Source organism: Marmota marmota, unplaced genomic scaffold (genome assembly GCF_001458135.2).
Source record: "Marmota marmota marmota unplaced genomic scaffold, marMar, whole genome shotgun sequence".
Taxonomy (NCBI): Eukaryota; Metazoa; Chordata; class Mammalia; order Rodentia; family Sciuridae; genus Marmota; species Marmota marmota.
The window spans coordinates 6,565,268-6,589,738 of NW_025999961.1; the positions used below are offsets into that span (position 1 = coordinate 6,565,268).

At 40.0% G+C, this 24,471-nt stretch overlaps 1 protein-coding gene across 15 annotated transcripts in view; it reads right to left on the reverse strand.

Annotated features, from left to right (window-relative positions):
- Pdzd2 (PDZ domain containing 2) overlaps positions 1 to 24,471 on the reverse strand; it is a 365,551-nt gene that overhangs the window by 35,685 nt on the left and 305,395 nt on the right. For all 15 annotated transcript variants that reach the window (XM_048802942.1, XM_048802941.1, XM_048802940.1 and 12 more), the window contains 10 exons: positions 20,885 to 21,027; positions 17,275 to 17,394; positions 16,030 to 16,144; positions 12,252 to 12,325; positions 11,879 to 12,104; positions 11,024 to 11,141; positions 8,263 to 8,395; positions 2,485 to 2,566; positions 977 to 1,011; positions 83 to 239 (listed from right to left, as the gene is read on the reverse strand). In XM_048802942.1, coding sequence (XP_048658899.1) covers positions 83 to 239; positions 977 to 1,011; positions 2,485 to 2,566; positions 8,263 to 8,395; positions 11,024 to 11,141; positions 11,879 to 12,104; positions 12,252 to 12,325; positions 16,030 to 16,144; positions 17,275 to 17,394; positions 20,885 to 21,027 — 1,203 coding nt within the window. The remainder of the gene's footprint in view (positions 1 to 82; positions 240 to 976; positions 1,012 to 2,484; positions 2,567 to 8,262; positions 8,396 to 11,023; positions 11,142 to 11,878; positions 12,105 to 12,251; positions 12,326 to 16,029; positions 16,145 to 17,274; positions 17,395 to 20,884; positions 21,028 to 24,471) is intronic.

Here is a 24,471-nt window from a genome sequence, read left to right on the forward strand (position 1 = left end):
CATAGCCTCCAGTGGAGAGGTGCAAACTAGCACTTGGTTATTGGAATGCAGAGCCCAGGGCCCACTGGGGCTTCCTGCTTACTGGAGGAGCTGGGAGGCAGGCTGCCGTCCTCAGAGGCATTGCAGCTACTTCCTGGGTGATCCTCATCCTCAGAGCCGGCCACCATGAAGTCTGACAAGGGGCCCTGGACATCGTGGGCGAAGTACTGGGAGAATTCAGATTCAGAAATAAGGGAGTCCTGTTGGAGAAGAAAATGCTGGATGTCTCCGCTTTCTCAGAAAATGCACCAGAAGCAGATTATTTGAAACTAATTACTTCCTATCTTTGCAAGAACACTTTGTTCTAATCCACGGTCATTCAAAACAGCTGTGATAGTAAACGCCCATCTCCATTTACTTTTCAGAATGGCTAAATTAACGATTACAGAATAAAAAGGTGACTGCTGTTGCCAGACCCTGGTTTTAGAGGTTTGGGGGTGGTGGTGGTCACATTTTTGGCAATGATCATGAAAGCCACAGCAGTAGTTTATCAACCATCCCAGGAAACACACTGGAGGAAGGGATAAGAACACAGAATGAAATCCCAAGCCAACTGGCCCAGCCAATTGATTGGGGGTGGGGAGAACTCTGCGCCCAGATCGAGTGGGATTTAGAGATGTTCCACCATTTCCTTAAAGTCACAGGTCCCCCAAAACTCAGGCCTGCTTTAATATGGAGCAGTTTTTTAAAAAACTACTTTAAAAACTGCAGTTCTGGTTCTTTAATTTTATTGCTCTACTCTTTTCCTGGATGAATATTTAATAAGTGAAAAACACACTTGGGGATTTGTTCTCAAATTAGCATGGTTGCTATTTCCTGTAAAAAGTGACATAAAGGACTCATGGGCAGAAATATGTGCTGGGCACTCTGGCTTGACTTAGGGGCTCCTGGTTAGAGTCCCGCTGAGCAGGGTAGGTAGTAACATGTCTTGACTCACCTTTTTGGCAAGAGAGGGGCTCTTCAAGGGAGTACCTGCATGGGGAAGAATTCACCGTATTGTCAAAACGATGAAGTTCAAATCACTAAGAGGCTCACATACTTAACTAGAAAAGGAGGCACCAAGCATATTAAACAAAAGCTCCCTTTGCTGCCAGGGTACAGAGGGACTGTGCACATAGGTAGATGCGTACAGTCTACCTGGGTCCCTGACTCACCCCATCCTACTTCCCAAGACTCTGCTCATGATCTGAGCCCTGACTCCAATGTTACCTCCTTCCATAATGACCCCAGTTAGAAGTAATTTCTTTCTCTGAATTTTCAAAGTCTTTTAGACAACACACCTCCATTTCCAGATACATAGGAAATTTTAGTGATGAGTGGATGTATCTCATCTGCCTTGCTTGACTATTTCACAATTGGTACAGCAGAGAGGTTGACTGGTTGGACCCCCAGAGCTGGGCATTGCACCTGCTGTCTAGTAAGTGTTCATTGGTATCTGCTGAATGGGTTGAAGGATGAATGGACAAATGAACATCATTCAAGAAACTTAGGAAAGAACTAGGGAGAGGGATGGATATCTATTTTAATTTTTAACTAAAGGATGAAAAGCTCAGCATTTAGATTTTAAATTCTATGCCACAAGCAAAAGCGATTTAGGGCATATGGATCATGCTTAATAAAATCTTTTCTAACAGATAGAGTGAAATGTTGGGATTAAGAGACTGCAGCTTTCAGGCAGGTCAGAATAATTGAATGGTTGAATAAAGAGTCTATTATGGCTGAGTCCACTTCAAATATATTAATTATGGATGCAAATAATCAGGGTATTTCATGGTTGCCAAAAAATATTATGCCTTACTTTTTCTCTGACAACCAGTAACTCATATTTCAGTTCCATTTCCCTCTGGGACATCAATCTGAACATCAGTAAAATCTCCAGCTCAGAAATGTTTGAAGAATCTCTTTAGGTTTCCATGCTACAGGAAACATTAGTTTTAAAATGCAAGACAATGTTCTAAATACATATGAAACTCCTGGCCACTCCTTCTTCGCTTGAACTTTTTTCCACTTACAAATCATGATTTTTGCTGCCTCTGTTACTCTCTGTACATTAAAACTTTTTAAATTCATATAAAGAAATCTCAGGCTTTTAGATGAGTAATACGCTGCATCTATCAAATTACTCATATTTTGGTATCATCTTACTTTCATCTACAGCATTTTGGATGAATCGTGTATAAATACATGAAATGCTGTTAACTCACTTTTGCAAAGTATTTGAGAGTAGTACAAGAAGCATGCATGATTAGATCTTTAATGAAGCACATTAAATAACTGTGGAAAGAAAAAGTACCAACTAAGAGAAAGCACTAGTTCTCTCTGACAGCTACTTTCACCAACCCTGATAATTACAGAATCCAATACTATTGCACTGGGGAGCGCCCCCTGGGTGAACTTAATGAGACACTCTTCTGAATGTTGAATGAAAATGTGCAATTACAGTACCTAAGCCAGGAGAGGAACTGGCCTCTTTGCTCTCCTGATAAGTGCTGCGTGCTATCACTTCATCCATTTCCTGCTCGGAAACCTGATTTTCAGCAGAAAGCACAAATTAGATGGTTTTATTTATTTATTTTCCCCCAATAAAAGTAGCTGAGACCAGAGTCCAAGTTGAATGCAGATAAAAAAGGCAAATCACATGGTCAAAGATTATGACCATCCTCTGAAGCAATGACTCTGGACAGTAAGTACAGTTGGGTTAGTGGGTTGTTTCAAAGAATGAATGTATAATAAGACCTTCAACTTCCCAAGCTCAGGTACCATGCCATGACTGCATCTTCTCTTTCTAGAACACTCAATCCAATTCTTTCTTTTAAACAATTTTAAGCCTACAAAAAATGAAGACCAGTACAAGAATAGTACATTCTTCACCTTGATTCATTAATTTTTAACAACTTGCCACATTTATGTATATGCCCTCTCTTTGTATGCATGCATGTGAATGCACACAGAGTCACAACTTTTTGTTAAACCAAATGCAAGTTGTAGACTTTATGATCTTTCACTTGTAAATATTTTAATGGGTAACTCCTAAAAATAAGGACTTTCTCTGATAACCAAGATACTATTGTCTGATTCAGGAAATTCATCCCAGATGACTCTTTAATTTACATGTCATATTCCAATTTCTGTCAAACTGTTCCAATACCATCCTAATTTCAGAAGACCTACTCTGAGTGTATCTGTGGGTTGCAACTAGTTCACAGAAAGTCTGACACCAACCTGTGGTGACATAAAGACTGTAATCTGGAATGCAAATTAGAACCCGGCTTGCTTCATCAACGAAGTCTTGCCAAGGGGAAAAATGTCAACTGAACCAAATGGCATGTACAGTGAGGTAACTGGTTTACACCCTGGTGCAAGCTCTTCTTGTTTCAAACCTGTGTGGGACCATCATGGATCAGCTTCTCTGCATAAGAGTGCTTTACAGAAAAATCGTTTTTGGCAATTCAGAACATAATCCATTCGAGCTGTTGCGCATCTTTAGTCTTTCTTAATCAGAAATTGTTATGAGCTTTTATTTGTCTTTCACGATACAGATATTTTGGAAGAAACCCAGGCCAACCCAAACCCTCAATTGGGATCTGTCTGATAGTTTCCTCATGCTTAGATTCAGATTATGCTTTTAATTTTTTTTTTTTTTTGGCAGAAAAACTACAAAAAGTTTCCTTCTCAGCACTTACAGAGGCACTAAGGGTCAATGTGTCTCTTAAATGGTGATGATAACTTGAATTTCTTTGGTTAAGATGCAACTTGTCAGATTTTTCCACTGGAATGTCATTAATGAGTAATCTGTGAGGAAACAGTTTGAGACTGTAGATACCCTGCTCCTCAATTTATTTTTACCCCACGATTTTAGTGTTATTGATTATTCTTGCCTGAATCAATTATGACCAACTATTTTGTAACTGAATCAACTATTTTGTAACTTTTCTATTCCTTCTATATTTGTTAGTATTATTATAGATTTATGGAATTCTTTTTTTTCTATCAGTTTTTCTCCTTGTCATTATTCATGGGAAGATATTTTTAAAGCATGACATATACTGAACTATGATACCATTTCAATTAGAAAACTTATAGTTTCTTTTTTTAAAGGTAAGAATACTTCAAACTTAGAGTGGTAATTTTGTGCACTAAAAATAACATATGGCATAAGTAAATATTTGCATCAGTATAGTGACTTGTCTTAATAATTATAAATATTTCTCTATAGGATTCAGCATTACATTTCAAATAGATAAATCATAATCACATCATGGCCTTTATGTAATAATTTATAGTAGGTGCCACAAGAAATAAAACATGTATACATACACACAGGCATATATATACTTCCACCACCCCCACCCCTGAACAAGAAGAATTTTGTACAAATGAGCCAGGGAAAATATGAGCTTAAACAGTGCTTGCTATTTTTCTTAATACTAGGCTTTCAATATTTACAACAGTTTTTCGGAGTGGGAGAAAAATGGATTTCTGTTACTTTTTTCTACTTAACCTAAGCTAGAAGCTGCTACCCTAGCAGGTCCAGATTTTAGCCTGTCTAGACCTGGAAGGTTCAAATATCCTAATTGGGCAACTGCTGCACCAGACATTATGAGAAACCGAAGAAAAAGAAAATCCTTGTGGTATTTCTCTTGGAACAACACAAAAACTAAGGGAGCACATACATTCAGTATCAAAATGTTCTGTTGGCATGAAATGCTGGGATAAGTGGTATAAAGAATACATTGAACATAAAACAGAATCTTGACCAAAAGAAAAATATAGTATGGTGTTACAACCAAGAACACCATGTTTACCTAGGAAGAAACGTGAAATCCAGTCAAATACTGAAATGTGGTTCTGCCGGACACATCTCCACACTATCACAGAAAGCCCATTTTACTGTAACTAGAAGCACAAATTGACCTGTGTCCAACAGACTCTCGGACCATCAGTCTATCAGGATTCTTATGCTCTGCACTGAAACACTATCTTGACTTTTGATTGTGTTGGCAAATAGGCAAATGTTTTGGGGTCAAGATGAATGGTCTCTTGAACAAATCATGGCCCATGTTATGCTGGAAGGATTTTGAAGTCAGTCATGCCTTGAAGCCAATGACTGCAAACCACTGAAAACTTAATTTTCTCTAATGTTGCCAAGGGATGCATTAGGTCAGCCACAGCCGACTACTGACTGGTCTGTTTCCTGAGGTGGAAGAGATGATGGGGGTGACAGAACCCAAGTGGAGACCCTGGAGAAAGGAGCTGAGAACTGTTCTCTCTGTAACTATGAGTCAAAATGGTGTTAAAATTGACCCAGAGAGAGCCATGGGGACAGCAGTGGAGAGATTCTAAAAAGTAGAGCAGATTCTTAAAGAATGTATCAGGATCACAGAAGAGACAGGAGAAAGATGGGAAGGAGGAAAAAAGTAGAAGGAGGACCTGGTTTTATATTAATGATACTAAATATTTTTGATGCAAGACATTTCTGAGAATGCATATAGGTAACAGAACACAATGTGCAAAGGCAGTTGCCTTTGAATCATTCAAGGGCCATCTTATTCCTAGCATTGTTATTGCTGCTGCACCCCCCAGATGGAGGCATAGAGTTATAGCTCAATAGCACTTATGTGCACTGGGAAGCACCAGCTCAACCCAGGAGCATCACTGAGAATTTACAAATGATGCTGTCAAGAAATATCAGATGTGGCCCATGAGGGAACACACAAGATCCTTTGGAACAGACTTCTTACTCTTACAGTGGCATACAAATCCATCAAACATTGGTAGCCTGGGACCATTCAGGATATAATTGAATAATATTACAAATGATATAATTTGTAATATTATTCAATTATAATATTTTTAATATTATAGACGTGGGGTTCCAATGTTCTTAATGGACATTTTGAGTTGTTTAAAGGAAAGGTGTAGATTTTGCTAAATAGGATCTGATTGTAATATTAGGGGCAAACTAACTTTAAAATGCTTTTATGTCATGGACTCAAAACAACCAAAAATGGTGCTCTAAGTGGATTGAGTGGAAGTTGCTGAAGGGTCCTGTGGTTAACTTGAAAAAATTATAAGCAACTATGGAATTACAGAAGAGACGGAACCAAATAGCAGAGACTAATGATTTATGGGTTACAATTATCTGTAAGTTCAGTATGGATCAACAATGTGATGCTGCTGTTGAAAAAAAAATTAATGGACTCTTTGGTCTTATTGACAGAGTATCTGTGCAGGCCAAGGATGACCTGGACAGAGGAAGAGGCCTCTCTTTAAGCTGGATCTCCTTTTTCATCTGTTTAACACCTTAACATTTTGAGGGGTCATAAATGACTGAGAATTTGGTGCAACCTGTTGACTTCATCCACAAATGTAAATATGTTCCCAAATTATGTCATTCGTAAAGTTCCAGTAAAGGTCCACAGACTTCAGGTTAAGAACCCCTTCAGATTAAGAATATAAGTTTCTGGACTTGGGATACATTCTAACTCCTCTGTGCAGCTCCGGCATGTTAACAGTGGAAGTTCAATAAACGTTAGATAATGAATTTGACATAGGACAGGGATTGATGAGGATCGGATCACACGGGCAGCGTGGAGACAGGGAAGGTCAGGCTGTCTGCTCCACTAATTGGATGGTTGGCCTCCTGCCTGCTTCCAGCCTCCACACCCATTCCAGCTCACCCACAGGGTCTGTCAGGAACTCTGCCTCTTCTGTTTGGTATCAGGTTTACACAGGCTGCTGGTACTTACAGCTGAGCTACTAGTGTTAGATCTTTCCTCTTTCCTAATTAAGTAGACCTTGGAACCAAGAAAAGGTCATTTAATGGTTCATTCTCAATAGAAAACTACGTGGGCATCATTACTACCAGAAAATGGACTGAGCTGCAGTGATCTGCATGTGCTACTGACTCCACATTGCACATGGTTCCTGTTCTCTTCTTCGGGGCTGCTTTCATGAGATATGCCAAGAAAAGACTACCCACTTTCAGACTGTGTCTTCAGCAGAACAGGCAAAACCAGCGCTGGATAATGTGAATATATGCTAAATGTCTGGGAGAACTTCAGTATGTATTTACGCTGTGTTAGGGTTTGGATATGAAGTGTTTAAGACTCATATGTTAAAGGTTTGGTCCCCAATGCAGCAGTGTACACAGGTGGAAAGTTTGGGAAGTGATTGGATCATGAGGGCTCTGATTTCATCAGTGGATTAATCCACTGATGGATTAATAATGTGATGGCATTACTGAGAAGTGGTAGAAATGTAAGATGTGGGGCCTAGTTGGAGGAAGGGGGTCATTGGTATTGTGTCCTATAGTATATCTTGTCCTCCATCCCTTTATTGTGCTCTTTCTGTCTCTGCTTCCTGGCTGCATGAGCTAAGCAGCTTTCTTCTGCCACACCCTTCCAATCACAATGTTTTGCTTCACCACAGGCCCAGAAACAACGTAGCCAGTTGATCATGGATTGAAATGTTTTCTTCCTCTAAGTTGATTTTCTCAGGTATTTTGTCACAGTGATAGAAAGCTGACTAACACATGCTGCATAGGTTGGTTTGAGAACATCTGTGGTAGTAGTTAGTGGAAAAGACACAATGATGAACTTAAAAATTTAGTCTGGGTCCACTGGACAGAAAAATAGGATCTTCTGCAATACTGAATACACTTAACAACTTCTCCACTATGGTTTATTTGAAATGCTGTGCTCTCTCATTTTCTTTGATGGAAGCAAAATCCCAAATATTTGCAAGGAAGCAATTGGTTTGCAAAGCCAGATTTCATCTTACTTTCATTTCTTTCAGTTGTGTGAGACAGTCATTTGATAGAATAAATAGGTAGTTTTTTGACCCAACAAACAACTAAATGAGCATTAAGAAGGAAACCTTTCTCTTCAAATCTAAAAGACATTTGTCCTTGAAACACTCTGTATTCTAGACATCCTACAGAAATGCAAAAACAGTCACTGGTATAAGCGAATTAAGGATATCATTCAAGTTTAAATTACATTCTGAATAATCATTGTTCCAACTATTATAGAAATGTAATTTCATACTATTTCCATCTTGTCACATTCTCATTTCTTCAAAAAAGTTTAAAGTTCACTGAACCTACTTTAAAAACCAATTAGTTAGCATCATACTTAGTGTCAGTCTAGGAATATGAGTCACTACTGCTGGACAAATGGCTAAGCCACCTTCCCATGCTAAGAGTAGAATGGAACACTTCACCTTAGGATTAGGGTGCCGGCCGATGACCAGGCGGACAGGTCCTGGGGGGCATTTGCTCAAGATGGCGTGCACTTTGCTCAAAGCTGCATGGCGAACGTTGACTGAGTTCACTTCCAGGATTTGGTCTCCGCGGCTAGGGAGGACGACATAGTCAACAGTTTGTGGTAAAAATCAGCATTTTAAAAGACAAGAAGTCTTCCTTCTATGAGAGATTTATCATGAAATCTTTTCTGAATACTTTCAAGAAGTAAATATCATCCTTTCATCTTTGCATACATATTTTTTTTTCTATTAGGCCTAAATTTGTGTGTTCCTAATTGTACCATGACCACCATCTTTTAGCATCTTTTTTACACCTGTAACAAAGCCAAAGGTGGATAAACGCAAACCTAGATTTAGCAATGACTATTTTAATATTTTATCTTATTTGGAAGTGTCCTACGTAGTCACTGAATAGCTATCATTTCATTTAGTTTATTCAGACTAAGGGTGTAGCTCTCAAAGAGACTTGGAAAACTTAAGCAAACATGTTTGCGCTCTAAAACATAATTATAGTTTAATATTACATTTATTAACTCCTCTCAGTTACAACCAGTTAATTTTCTCATTTTTAGTTAAAAACCTCCTAACTTTTGTGATTCTGAGAGAAAAGTTGTGTGTTTTTTTGTTGCATGGTATTTAATATTTATAGAACTGTGTGGTACAATGTAGACAATATATAAACACATTTATAAACATACATGCTGCCAAAACATACCACACATGAACCTACACATGCACTTGTAAGAATACAGACAGATGAAAATAAAGATGTTGTGTTTTTGCTTTAAAATTATAGTCATGAGCTAGGTGCAGTGGCACACACCTGTAATCTCTCAATTTGGGAAGCTGAGGCAGATCACAAATTCAAAGCCAGCCTCAGCAATTTAGCAAGTCCCTAAGCAACGTAGTGACACCTTATTTCAAAAAAACAAAAAAAACAAAAAAAAAAAAAGAAAAGACTTGGGGATATGGATCAATGGTTAAGTGTCCCTAGGTTCAATCCCCAGTACCAAAAAAAAAAAAAAAGAAGAAGAAAAAAAATTATGGTCATGAGGGTTGGAGATGTAGCTCAGTGGTAGAGTACTTGCCTAGCATGCATGAGGGCTGGGTTCTATCTCCAGGCCCATGAAAAACAAATCACTCATGACAAAGGTACAAAAATTCAGTGATTTATAAAGATGGTGGGGATCCAGCAAAGAAAACAAAGGTTTCTGCACCCGTCTTAAAAAAAAAAAAAAAAGCAATACATTCATATAAACATGTACGATTTTCAACTGGCAAAGGCAATTATCCATATCATTTTCAGAAGTAGTAAAGCTAAATAACATAGTTAACAAGGAAACAAGGAAGGCTACTATTTTTTAAGCATATCCTGCATTCCAGGCCCTATAGCAAGAAATTTATGTAGCAATGCTTTGAAAAGGTATAACTATTGCTCCATTATGTAGGTAAGGCTACAGGCTCAGTAGGTCACCCAGATGTCACACTATGTTGAACTAACTCAGCTCTGTTTGCCTCTTGATCATCATGTGACAGGCTCTCGACCACCATCAGTTTCTTCTTTCTTCCCACCATCTTGAAATGATTATTGTAATATGATTTAAGGAGGAAATATCTGGAGCTCAAAGGTTACCCAGGAATTTGTAAAAACGTTTCAAATTTGAAAAAATGAGAAATTGGGGACAAGTTGCCCACTTGAAATTATAGGGAGAGAACTCAGTGAGAGAGAACAAAGACTCTTTACATGGGGTTTGAAGAATGTTCATTTGGCAGCCTCCAGACATATGGAACCATTCAAGAAAGAAACATCATCTTGGGATGTCATTAAAGGATTTTTTTTTTCTTTTTTCCTTGGTTCTAAAAGTATATTTTCTTTAATGTACTTTGGATGATTTACTAAGTTTTTTTAAAATATGAAAATTCACTGTGAAGATTAACTAAAAATATAATATCACCTATTAACAGGGCCCTAAAATGGCAACCTCAAGGAATGCCATTGTGACAATTCTTCAACTGCTGAAGGTCTTAGCTTATAGGGGAGAGAGGTGGTACTGTTTGCAGAGTGCTTTGTGCAGTGCGTGTACATTCCTGTGAAGGCGGGCACCAACCCACTGCAATTCCTGTCTAATGGAACACCTAGACATCTCTTGTATAAACAGAATACTCATGATACAACTCAACTACCTGGATTAAGAAATCAGACGCTCCATGATCTCAGACCACAGGCACCTAGACATCACCGCTCACACAGGAATGAAAGCAATGGAAAAAGTTCAAGAGATAATAACAAGAAAGGCCTCCCATTCAAGGGGATGATTTCAAGATTCTTTTGCATCCAGTGATTCTGGACCACTGTGAGCAGTGCCGGTACCTTGTCTGAATTTTGTATAAGTGAATATAAAAGTGAAAGAATATATTGAGATAATCAGAGATATCTGTAGAGAGCTGTGTTTTGTCAGGATTCAAAAACTAAACTTCTGAGTCCAAATAGAACAGAACAGACAGGGAAACCAAGATCCAGAGTTCTCAGATTCAGCCACACTTCATTTATGTCAGCTTTTTGTCTTCAGAGAGGCTATGAATGGTAGTCTTGGCTATATTACTGGAAATAATTCAAAGATGTATAATTCTACAAAGGAATGTAGCACAGCAGATATGTGTGTGCATTCACATATTCACAAACAGGCCAGAACCCTCTCCTCTCAGGGGCACCACCCACCTCAGGTTGCTCTCCATCTTGGCCACTGAGCCTGGGGCAAGGCTGTGAATGTAGATGCCTGGAGGACTGTTTTCCAAAGCCAAGCAGCAAGCACCGATGCCTAGTCCAACCCTTGGCTCTGTGAGAGGCATAATTCAAAGAAAACAAAAGCAAAAATCACACAGTAACCGGCAAAGAAGTTAACTTATTTGCAACTGTATTAACATACATTCAGAAGGTAAGCATTTAGTTTTGGGTCAGAATCAGAATGTATATCCTGCTTTTCTTTTATCCAAGTGTCTATTCTCTGCTTAGTCTAAGGCTGGCTCAAATCTGTTTTGGGAAATAGGCAGAGCATCAGTAACATTTTTATTCTAGATGTACACACTTTTAGGCTTTTGTTGCCTCTTTTTAAGCAATGTATCTCTTGGTTATTTAATTGCTGATCATATTTCCATAGGTAGGGAAGAAAAGCAAACAAAGATGAAAGGCAGTAAGATTTGGTGATCACCCATAACTTCTAGTTACTAGTGTTAACTGTATTCTTAACTATAATCTTTAGTTTTTTGAAATTTTATATATAAGCCCTAGACTTAAGCTACTCAGTAATTTTGTTTTAACAGGAGTCTCTGATTCACAGTGATTCATCTGGGGAGAGCTCAGAGAGTTTCTGCTATGGGTAACTTCTCCTCACTTGTAAAATGACTGAAATCTCTACTTTTGATTCCCCTGTCCACTTAGAGAACATTGTCTGTTGTTGATAGCAAATGGTCCCAAAGGAACAATTCCAAGGAAACTTAGAAACACTTAATGTAAGAAGAGATTTTAAATTGTTATCAAGAGAACCCAGTGGAAGGGAGGAACAGCTAGAATCACCTTTGTTGAGAGTGACCTCCATGACAATTCTGTCCTTGGGTCCAGGGGCCTTCCGACCCAGGGATGAAGAGCTGCCTTCATCAGAGGCTCCCACTGAGGTTCCCCCACTGGTGTTGAAGTTTGGGGAGCTCGATCTGCTCATGTGTGTGGGGGTCGAGCAGGGTGTGAGGCTGGGGCTCAGTAACTTGGTGCGAACTGTTAAGACAAACAGCCCGCTCCGTATTTGCTGCAAAAACAAGAAAGAAGGTGGCCTCAAACAATCAGACTGTTTTTTAGGGCAAAGGGGGGAAAACATTTCATCCAACCCACACCAGAAGGAAATAAAGGAAGAAGAAAGAGGACAAAGGAGATCAATCAACAGGTATGGTGTTACCTTAAAGGTATGAATAGCTTCTTGAAACGCCAAGCCCTTAATTGGTATTCCATTGACATCTAGAATTTCATCACCTAGTGACATAAAATAAGAATCACATTAACATTAAGCTTTGATTTACTGGAATCTAAGTGCATGGTTTGTGCTAGAATGAGACAGAATATGGTCCTTGATTTGCTACTTTATAAAGTAACTTTTATTGTTACAGTTCACTCCCAGGCATGTCACAAAAATGGGACAGTTAATGAAAATTCATTTTCTTTTGCAGTAATTCTGTATTCCAGTCTTCAATGAAAACATCACAAGATCATCATCTTCTTCTTCTTCTTCTTCTTCTTCTTCTTCTTCTTCTTCTTCTTATTTTAGTCATTGTCAAGTTTGACAACATATCCTATGTTTAGAGATCAAATTGCAAATATAAAGTTGCAAGGGTTTCCTCACAGTCATTTTTAAAGACTGGCAATGAAGCATGTGCACACACAACATTTGAGAAGCCACTCCTGTATTTGCTGAGAGACAAGCTCCCCAAATCCACAGTGTATGAAAAATATTTTCAATAATAGAGTCAAAAAACTTGCTGAGATATTATTGGGAAACGGCAGCCTGGCTTTCAGAAATAGTGTAGATGTCTGGTCTTATTGATGCAGTTCCAGTTTCTCTACCATCAAGCTAGCAAGCGACTGTAGGCTTCTGTCTCAGAGGTAACTGTAGGGTGATGTCAGATAACTCTAAGGTGACGTCTGATTGTGAGGCATGGGCCTGCACATGCTTGCTTGCCTCTTGGCCTTCTAAAGCTACTCCAATCTCCAACACTAAGGAGAGAAGGGCAGGTCATTTTTTCAAGCTGTGGGTAGTGTCTGCTGGGAATCCAAAAGACCCTGGTCATCCTTGTCGATTTGTAAGAACTCATTTCTGGTATGAACTCTTATGACGGGGGCTGTTTTTTGTTGTTGTTGTTTGTTTTTTTCTGAATGCCAGTTCATCAAAAACACTCTGAAGAAGCCCCAGAGAGCACAGATGAACTTCGTGTGCCAGTGCAGTAGGGAAGGGAGATTTGTATACCTAAGAGAAAGTGCCAACCAACTTGGGAACACACATTTCACCTCTCACAGATAGCCGATCCTAGAAGCATACTGTGTATACGATTCAATCTTTAGGGGCTGGGGCTGTAGCTCAGTGGCAGGGTGCTTGCCTAGCATGAGTGAGGCACTGGGTTTGATCCTTGGTGCCACATAAAAACAAACAAACAAAAAAAGGCCTTCTGTCCATTTACAATTACAGAAAAAAAAAAAAAGGAATTCTGTAGATAAGGTTTTGAGGTCTTGTCTATATGGGAAAAGTAATAGAAACATTAACATGATTTCTCATGCTCTTAAAATTTATACAAAAGTTTTTAAGAGGCATATCACTCAACAGATTGAAAATCTGTTCTGATGACTTACATTTCTTATAAAGGAGCACATATGAAAAAAGAAAACAGTCTTGAAGGATGTCTTTCAATCCAATAAACACATGATAATTTTACATTGTTCTGAAACTAGACATAAACACCACCTGGGTGTTAACCCTTCCTCCAAGAGAGAGAAATAAATGTTTTGCCCTAGGAGTACTAAGCCTGGCCACATCTTGTTGTTAGTATAGGCTTTATGGTTTTTCTACCTTAAAAGAAAGGAGAGGGGCTGGGGATAGCTCAGTTGGTAGAGTATTTGCCTCACATACACAAGGCTCTGGGTTCAATCCCCAGGACCACCACCACCAAAAAAAAAAAAAAAAGTAAATCAGTAAAATACAGCAGTGGCTACAATTTGGGTCAAATGAACTGAAGAGTCAGAGCAGTTCATTTTCGAAAATATCTAGAAAAATTCTGATTTAATCTTTCATGAAAGATGAATAATAATAAGGGAGGGAAAATTATAATTGACATTTTGGTGAATGTTATTTAAAATATGTTCAGAATTTGTTAATGTGCTTTATGAAAGTAGATAGTCTTTCTTTTTTTAAACTTTCCCCCTTTATTTTGGATTAGCTTCTGACTATCAGAGAAAATATTCAACCTTCGACTTTCTGAGTCTGGGTTATTTTACTTAGCATGATAGTCTCCCGTCCCATCCATTTACCAGCAAATGCCATAAAGTTTTTCTTTATGAATTCTTCTTTATCCGTTCATCTGTAGAAGACTTTACGTTGGCTCTATAGCTTGGCTGTTGGGGAACTGTGCTGCTATAAACATTGATGTGGTTGCATCACTGTGCATGCTGACTTTAAATCCTTTGGATAAATACTGAGGAGTGCGATAGCTGAGTCAAATGGTTGTTCCTAGTTTTTTGAGGAATCTCCTTACTGCTTTCCAGAGCACTTGCACTAATTTGCAGTCCCACCAACAATGTATGAGTGTACCTTTTTCCTCCCACATCCTTGCCAACAAAAGGGGGGGGGCAGGATTGAAGGGAAGGGAACAAGGGTTGGGATGAGAAAAAACAGTGGAATGAATTGGAGCTAACTTTCCTATGTTTGTATATAAATATTTCACAGTGAATCTCACCATTGAGTACATCCACAAGACACTAATTAAAAAACCAAACAAAACTATAAAACAATAGCAGAAAGATCAGAGGCACAGAGGCAAGGGAAGGGGGGAGGGAGGAGGGAAGGGAGAGGGAAAGTACTGGGGACTGAATTAGAATGAATTACATTCCATGCTTTTATAATTATGTCAAAATGAATCCTAAGTTATGTATAACAAAAATGAACCAATAAAAAGAAAAAATAGTCTTAATCCAGAATAATATTCTGTGGCAAATATACAAATATGCAAACATGCATAGGAAGATTCTACCTTTATTAAAAGCAGCTTGTAGTATGTCTGTATACAAAGGAAATTTTGGTGTATTCAAATCTTGTTTTTTGAAGTATCATGTTCAAGAAGGAAGAAATGAGTTAATCTTGGGTAGTAAGGTGGGGAGAATTGAACTTGGGATCAGAAAAATGGATTTGAATTTCACTGCTATCATGACTAAGGGTGGGACAAAGTTTTAGTCGCTTAACATTCCCAAGTGTTAGTTTCCTCACTTGTATGATCAGTCCAAAATGCCAACTCGATAGGCTTGTAATACAGTTAATGAAATAATTGAAATATATGGAAATGTATAGTAAATGTTTAAAGCATTACAAGACATAAGATGTACTGAAGCATTTAAAAATTTTGTTCTCAAGGTAAAACTTGGCACCTCAATATTACTCTAACTTGCATTCAAAAGCACTTGTTTAGTGTTATTTTTGTGTTGCAAAATGGTAGATGCTAGAGAGAATTGTAAAAGATGTTCATTTAGGAACCAAACTACATGATGGTTGATTTCAACAGTAGGATAGTAAATGGCTACTAAAGATTAGGTTCTCTATTTTCACACTAGCCCCAAGGTGAGAACGGACTGAACTCTCAGGAACAGTACAGACAAGGAACACAATGAAGGACCACGGACCAGGTGGACAAAATAAGCACTTGTGGTCCCCAATGCACATATCAAGCCACTTTGAGTATGTCTCTTTTAATTCTCACAACAATCCTTCAAGGCAGGTATTAACATTCCAAGTTCACCACTGGGAAAGGAAAGCTCAGATTACACAACTGCTCAAGATCACAATGAGGAGGTGCTGGTCTACAGGACTCTCATGCCCCTGACCTCAGCTGCGGGCCATTGGCTCCATTTTCTGAAAGGGGCAGATTCTCATGGGATCAAAGCTCAGTGTCTTGGCAGATCACCAAGATGTGTTCTCCTACCTTCCTTAAGTCTTCCGTCTTCTGCAGCTGATCCATTTGGAAAAATGGTCTTAACAAAAATCCCCATCTGGCCTCGAATGCAGTCTCGACCTCCAGCAATGCTAAAGCCAAGGCCCTACATTCAAAGCAGATAGGAGTCAGGTAGACATCACAGTACTTAATTAAAGACATCTTTCCTGTTGCAGTACTTAACCAAGGGCATCTCTCCTACCTAGTATTCAACTGAGGTGTCCTTTCTAATCAGGCTCAGTGTTAAGCCAGTCAATTAGCTGTAAATTCAAGTTTGAATTTACAAATTCAGACTTGTCACTATGTCAAGTGACAAGTCTGAATTTATAAATGTCACTTCTCATATCTGTTTGCATTGCACTAGCTATGCATTACATTAAAGGGAGAAAATCATAGGTTGAAACACATGAACCTGCTAATATTTGACAATTTTTGACCTCCTAAAATGCCAGTTTCACTGGGCATGGTGGCACATGCCTGTAATCTCCGAAGCTTGAGAGGTCAAGGCAGGAGGATTGTGAGTTCAAAGCCAGCCTCAGCAACTTATTGAGGCACTTAGCAAATGAGTGAGACCCTGTTTCTAAAATATAAAAAAGGGCCAAGAATGTGGCTAAGTAGTTAAACACCTCTGGGATCAATTCTCAGTACCCCCCCCCCCAAAAAAAGCCAATTTCATATGTATCAACTGGATAGCTTGAGAGTCATTTCACACTATGCAAGGCCATACTTTTTTTTCCCTTTTGGTTCAGTGTTTCCACTTTATATAACATCAAAGTGGATATTTTGATAGTTGTTGAATACTAAATTGTTCATATAATTCCTTGATAGTGGTAATGCCAAGAAATTCACTGGAAAGGACATGGGAAGTATTCCCTGAAGCAAAACTGGTTCTGCGTTTCTTTCAAAGGAGGTAAAAATTAGGGGTCATGGACTCAGTTCTCAAAACACACAAACAAAAGTGGTTGGGGGTCATTCATTCCACCCTGGATTCTTCCCTAGCAGCTGGGCACTGGTGACTCCTCACAACACAAGGGCAAAGAGGGTATGACTGTCTCACACTCTGAGGTCCACAGGAAACAATGCCAGAGAAACCACATGAAGGCCACGTGGTCTATCCTTCCTTACACTTGTTACTTTTAATTTCATATAAAAATAATAAAAATAAAATTAAAATTAGCCATTTAAGAAGTAGATGGTACCACCTAGAGGGCAAAACAGACTGTGGGAAGAGCTCACCTTGCCTTTTTCTTTGTACAGGCCTATGATGGAGATAACAGACGGGCGAATGAGTCTCCAGGGAGATTCCACATGGGTGGTGCTTAGGGAGCGGGTGGATTTCTTCACAATGTGGTATTCCTAAAAGCATATGACAAAACCAGACATAATCTCACTCATCCTGCCGTGGGCTCTGGTATGCAAATATATCACCAAAACTTGGAAAATCTCAGTTGTCTTTGTGTTGGACAGCAAGTTCCCTGGGGTGCATCTCCTGGTTCAGTGGCTTAAAGAAACCTCTGCCATAACAGACAGCCAGGTGTTCTCTCTCATAAAGAGAGATGCTACAGTTGTAGCTCAGTGGCAGAGTGCTCACCTAGCATGTGTGAGGCACTGGGTTCGATCCTCAGTACCACATATAAATAAACAAACAAAATAAAGGTATTCTGTCCTACAACTCCAAAAATTTAAAAAGAAAAAAATAAAAAGAATTGCTTGGAGCCCACGAGCACCTTGTGTTCTTTCTTGGCCACGTTCCACAGACCGCAGTGTTGGAATGAAGTCAGGAACTAGGAACCAAGAGGCCTCAAAGATACAGGATGACTGCCCAGGGTCAGTCCCTCCTCAGAAATCCCCCCTTCTGAATCCCGACTTCACAGTCATGGTTAGAAAGTCTCTCACCATTTTAATTCACTCATTCAAAAACTCAGCGAGCCCTTGTTTCTTATAGAGCGCAAACCACAAACCCAGACAACTTATTCCACATAAAACATCCCGCGGAGAGACGGCAGCCACTTAAGATCTAATCCCTCACATTTGGAAAATAAGATATTTTCCCATAAGCCCCACTTTCCCTTCCTGGCACTCAGCAGCTCAAATCTCAATCCCCTTTTCATGTCCCTCACCCATGATATTCCCGTGTGTTAGCCAGGTGCACGATTTACAATATAAACAAGAGATTAAGTGACTCTGGCTAACACACTCTTGCACTCTAGCTCCTTGTTATTCTTCTTAAAATAATAAATGCTTTAAATGACCCAGATATTCTAGCACAAGCCCCCAAAAAATCATTTCATATTTAATGAGAAAAGAGATATCACAAAATAGCTTTTTATCCTTCATTCGTATATGCTACCCTCCAAGATAGAAATGAGATGTCCCCCAATAATATTTTTGTATTCCTGGCAGCTTAGAAAATTATACTGTGTAGTTTTACAAAATACCTGCCAGTAATGTGGGCCTCCCAGACTTGGGCTCATTAAATAAATGATGTGGTGGGCTTGGCAAGGTCACTACCCTTTTACTGAAACCATTGCAGAGGCACCAGATACAGCCTATTGGCTTCCAACCCTCAAATAAAGAGATCTCCGTGTGACCTGACCAGGGAATTCTTCTGCTGATGACCAATCTTCAGCACTACCTTCTTCCATTTCCCTTTGGGAACCAGTGAGAATCAAAGCCTGCCCACTTCATGGGTCTCTCCAAGAGTTTCAGGGGTCCCCTTCCATTTTCAAGACCTGTGTTGCCTAATACGGTCATCACCTGCCACCACTGGCTGTCTATATTTAAAATAAAGTGAGCTAAGATTAAAAATTCACTCCCTGGTCTCACTAGGCACTTTTCATGTGCTCAGTAGTCACACGTGGCTACCATCTTGGACAGTACAGATGCAAAGCACTTCCAACCATGTGGACAGTGTCATTGGATAACTCAACTCCAGGTAACGATACTTTTTAGTGGAGGGAGAAAACCGAATAAAAAGAAAGGTGAATCCTGCGGGCAGAAAATAAGGAATCAAGAGAAAGGACATCTGAAGAAGGAAAAATTCTTTTCTTTCTTTACTAGCACAAGTTTCCTGATTTCTGGAGATCGATTAGAAATGAACCTTTCTTGGACTATAAATCTGGTCATGTCGCCTAACAAGTCAGTTATGAAATTACCACCTTAATGCTAGATCTGTGACCCTGATGGTAGTAACCTTCTCTCATCTTCCACACTAAAAGAGCCTGACCTGTTTCTCTCCTACCACTTTCTGGTCTTTCTCTTTCTCAGTGGGTCTGATGGGATCATTCTGACCAGGCCACAGACCCGTCTGTCCCTAGTTGTAGGTCTGGATGAGCTTTAACAGATCCTACTCAATTCTTTTTTTTGGTACTGGGGATTGAACCCAGAGGTGCTTAACCATTGAGCCACATCCCCAGCCCCCCCCCCACTTTTTAAAAGATATTTAATTAATTTATTTATATGTGGTGTTGAGGATGGAACCCAGGGCTTTGCACATGTTAGATGAGCGCTCTACCGCTGAGCCACAACCCCAGCCCTCCCCAGGCTTTTAAAATATTTTATTTAGAGACAGGGTCTTGCTGAGTTGCTTAGGGCCTCAATAAGTTGCTGAGGCTGGCTTTGAACTAGCCAGCCTTCCTCTGCCTCCCAAGCTGCTGGGATTATAGGTGTGTGCCACAATGCTCAGCTCTTTGCAATTCTTTCTTGCTGCTCTTTCTCAGTGCCTCACTCCCCTTTGGGTGAATGCAATACAAAAGACCCTGATCAGTAACTGGCTCTGAAACATGAACACTTCTATTTTTTTCCTGGTTCAGGTAAAAAGCAACAGAAGCAAGAGAAATACTTGACCCTGATATATAGCCACCTGTATTCATGCACTTTTAAACAAAAGAGACTCTGGCAAATCACCTTGAATGAAATAATTAACCTCTTTGAGATTCAGTTGTCACAGCTGCAAAATGGTCATAACACACAAAAAGTAAGGGCTCAACCTAGAACACCTGATCCAAGACCGTAAGAATACCATCTGCGAGTCTCTAGGCACTTAGGGTGTCCTTGGTGCTATCCCTCCTCCTCCAGCTCTGCTTCATCGTCGGCCTGGGGATACAATGCCAATGTCTCCATTACTGTCCTCTGGCCCATGGGACCAGGACTCAAAGAACCCCACAAGTTCCCTAGAAACTGAGCCTGCCGCCAACTCAGTTGTGAGACCGTCTACCCAGTTTCTAGTAGGTTGGGGATACTACAGTTGGGGAGGAGCCCCCACACAGGGTCACGGAGCCCAGTGCTCTGAGGGGACAGGCTTGGAATATTAACAACCAGCTACTTCACCGCTCTGGGCAGCCCGTCCTGACCCTGGCTGTGTGAGTTGTCACCATGGAGTAGGTAGGCCCCAGGCATGGCACAGGCTCGAGCAGACCCCAGCCCCACAGTTGTTATGCTGACACCCGATGCGCCTATTAAATAAGCGATGGTGGTTCACCACAGACTGTGAGACGCCATTGTCTCCTGGCAGTTGAAAGTGACTTTTAGTTCCAAAATCCACAGCAGCAGGGGGAATGAGAGGCTGAGATGCAATGGAGGTTCTCTTTCTTTTCTAACTTTTTTCACCTATTAGGGTTCTTCCTTCCAGTCTCTCTGGGTGGACCTCCCTCTCTCTACTGTCTCCACTATCTCTCTGGCCCCAGATGCTCATGGCCCACACAGATGGAAGGTTCTTCTTCACACAGTAGACCATGTGTTAGGAGAAGAAGAAGAAAGCCTGGGGACCCAGAGGCTGGTAACCCTGCTCTCTAACTAAGCAACTGTGGCTGTGACTGAGTGAGACACCCCGTGGCCCAGGACTGACCTGCGATGCTCCGGAGTCCAGTAGCTGGGGCAGGGAGTGCTTCCGGCCATCTCGGGAGACCTCCAGCATCCTGGCCCGGGGGTCTCCGTGGCGCACCATCAGCTCATTATATTCTTCCACTGACTCCAGACGGTGGACACCCCCTTGGAAAATAGAGGGGGTGGGAAATATGGCTTGATATGGGATAAGCAGTAACCACAGACATAAACTTGTAGTGTTTATGCCATACGCACAGTTTCAGAAGGCCTGGTGTCCAAGATACCCAAAGTACCAAGCCCACAGAGTCCCAGACCAAGTTCTGCATAAGCTTGTTGTGTAGTAAGGCCTATTAATGCCAGGTTATGAAGAAACTGCCAGTTAAGTGACCAGACTGGATAAGAGGCCATGGATATGTTTGATCCAAGTCAGATATAGGTGTGGTGGAAAAGCAAGGAATGTCAGGGAGAAGGCCTGACATTTTTCTGTGTCCAGTGGTGGAGCAGCAGAACTCTGTGGTTGGTACAGTTCCATCACGGGGCAGATACTTTTTAACCTACGTGTAGCACAACTTTTTAAATAAAATTTTTATTAGCAAGTAAGACTTATAAATCCTAACCGACAGTTCCATGAAGTTTTACAAAGTGGACGTACCAGTGACCAACACCCTCAGGTCAAGAAACAGAAAGTTAACCAGAACCTCAGGGTTACCCATCATGCCACTGCCCACCCCTCCCCCAGCAATGACCATGATCTGGACTTTGACATCACAGGCGATTTTGGCCTGTTCTTGACCTTTATATAAATGAATGTGTACAATATGTACTTTCTGTGTCTGGCTCATTGTTCCTAACATTGTGAGATTTACTCCTGTTGTCTGTATGCCAGTAGCTTGTTTGTTCCTATTCTGCATAATATTTCATCACATAAACATACCACTATTTATTTACTTATTCTATTGTTGATGGATATTTGCCTTGTATCCAGTTTTAGAACTAGAATAAGGGTCAGCAAATTTTTTTTGGTAAGGGCCAGATAGTACATCTCTTAGCTTTGTGGGCTATGAATGGTCTTTGTCACACATTCTTAATAGTCCACTCAAAGTGTGGAAAGCATTTCTAGCTCTTAGCCATATAAATAATAGCCGTGGGAGGTAGTTCGCTGACCTCTGATCTAGGTATACCATTACTGAATATTCTCATACACATCTCTTGCACAAGTCATTTCTGTTGGGTGGCACGTAGGAGTGGCGGTGCTGGGTACAGGCATCTGTTCACCTTTGCTATTGTTGTATCACCAGCAATCAATGTATAAATTCTAGCTTCTCCATGTCCTCATGGCCAGTCTTTGATAGTGTCAGTCTTTGATGTCAATCATTCTGGTGGGTACACAATGGTATCTCACTGTGGTTTTTAATTTGCATTTCACAGGTGACCAAGTTTCTTTTTCATGTATTTATTGGCTGTTTTTCTTTTGTAAAGTGCCTGTGGGAGGCTTCTGCCGATTCTTTTTTTTTTTAATTTTTTTTTTTTTTTATTTTTCAGTTTTTGGTGGACACAACATCTTTGTATGTGGTGCTGAGGATTGAACCTGGTCTGAACGCATGTCGAGTGAGCGCGCTACTGCTTGAACCACATCCCCAGCCCAGACGGTTGTGAGACCGTCTACCCAGTTTCTAGTAGGTTGGGGATACTACAGTTGGGGAGGAGCCCCCACACAGGGTCACGGAGCCCAGTGCTCTGAGGGGACAGGCTTGGAATATTAACAACCAGCTACTTCACCGCTCTGGGCAGCCCGTCCTGACCCTGGCTGTGTGAGTTGTCACCATGGAGTAGGTAGGCCCCAGGCACGGCACAGGCTCGAGCAGACCCCAGCCCCACAGTTGTTATGCTGTCATTTTCTTGTGGAGTCATAGTTTTTACTTAGTTTTAATATATCTTAAATTATGAATCCTTTGTGGGATCAACGTATTGTAAATATTGTCTCCATGTCTGTGACCAGCCTTTTCATTACCTTAGTGGTATTTTTTGATGAATCAGAGTTCATAATTTTAATTCAGTACAAGATGATCATACATCACTTCATGACAGGTATATGTCTTGAGAAATACACTGTTAGGTGACTTTGTTGTGAGACTGCCATAGAGTGTACTTACACCAACTAAGATGGCTACAAGGTCAAATGGTGATACAGTTTTATGGGACCATAGCCATATACATGGGCCACTGGGCACAGAAATGTCACGTAGTACATGACAATGTACCATTTTTCACCTTTATGGCTAAAACTTTAATGTCCTGTTTAAGAAATTAATGATTTTGAAAGGCAGCGTTATTAGTTTCCAATTTACATTGTATGTTGTTTCAAAATAATATAATGAAAGAGAGCTGGGGTTGTGGCTCAGAGGTAGAGCACTAGCCTAACATGTGTGGGGCACTGGGTTTGATCCTCAGCACCACATAAATAAAGATATTGTGTCCACCTATAACCAGAAATTTAAAAAAAGAAAGATAATGGAAGAGATTTTAATCTTAAATGATGGGTCATTTAAATATGAATACAGCTATAATATTATTGCAATGTTTTTACTATATACAGTATATATGTATTCATGTATGTATGTGTATGTATGGTGTGTATATATATTGACATATAGATAATTTAGAATATCAAGTTCTTCTGTACTATGTGATGATTCATTTGATGACCTAAAATTTCTATTTACCTAAAACTTTCTCTGAAAATTTTTCATAGAATAAAGCAAGGTAATTTGGTACTTTGAAAAAGAATATATTGATGAGTTGTTAATAGTGATAAAAAGTTAGAAAAGTGCTGATACAGTTATATTATAATGGATATCACTAATGCCTTGGCTTTTCAAAAGCTAAATACTAACTCTGTGAAGTAGGTTTTTTTAAACATCTGAAATTCCTTTGCAACCAAGGAAAATTTTGCATTTGAAAAGATCACAAACCTAAGGGATTAACATAGATTAATTGAAAGTACCAATATTAAAGGGGAACCCTGCAGACAAAAAGGAAGCATGAAGTAAGGAAAAACTCAGGTGCAAATATCAGAAAAATTCTCCCTGAAAGGAGAGACGCTGCTGCTCTAGTCAGACTGGGCAAAACCCTCGTGGAAATGGCTGGAACCTCCTTACAGATACTGTTTAATAGTTTATAAGTTAATAATTCATGACCCGATTAATCTCTCTTGGCATGCTTGTTCATCTGAAAAAGATTTATTAGAAAAAAATTCCCCTTGAGCTGACAGGGAGGCTCTTGTCACTAACAGGACAGAAACCATATTGTAGTGTCCAGAGATAAAACACTGACTAGGGCAATGCCAGAGTGACTCATTTAAGAAAATATGAAATCAACATCCAGGTTCACAGTACAGACTAGGAGCTGATGTCATGGAAATCTGTATGCAAATAAGTCATTACAATGAATGGATTTCACAGGACTGAACAAGGCCCGGTTCTTTAAGCCTCTTCAGCATGTCTGCAGATTACACTTCCAGTCTTATCTCCTACTACCCTGCTCTGTGCTGATGACTGTCGAAGGAAAGGATTTGTCCTCTTCCCCCTCCTTTCTGGACTGGGACACACA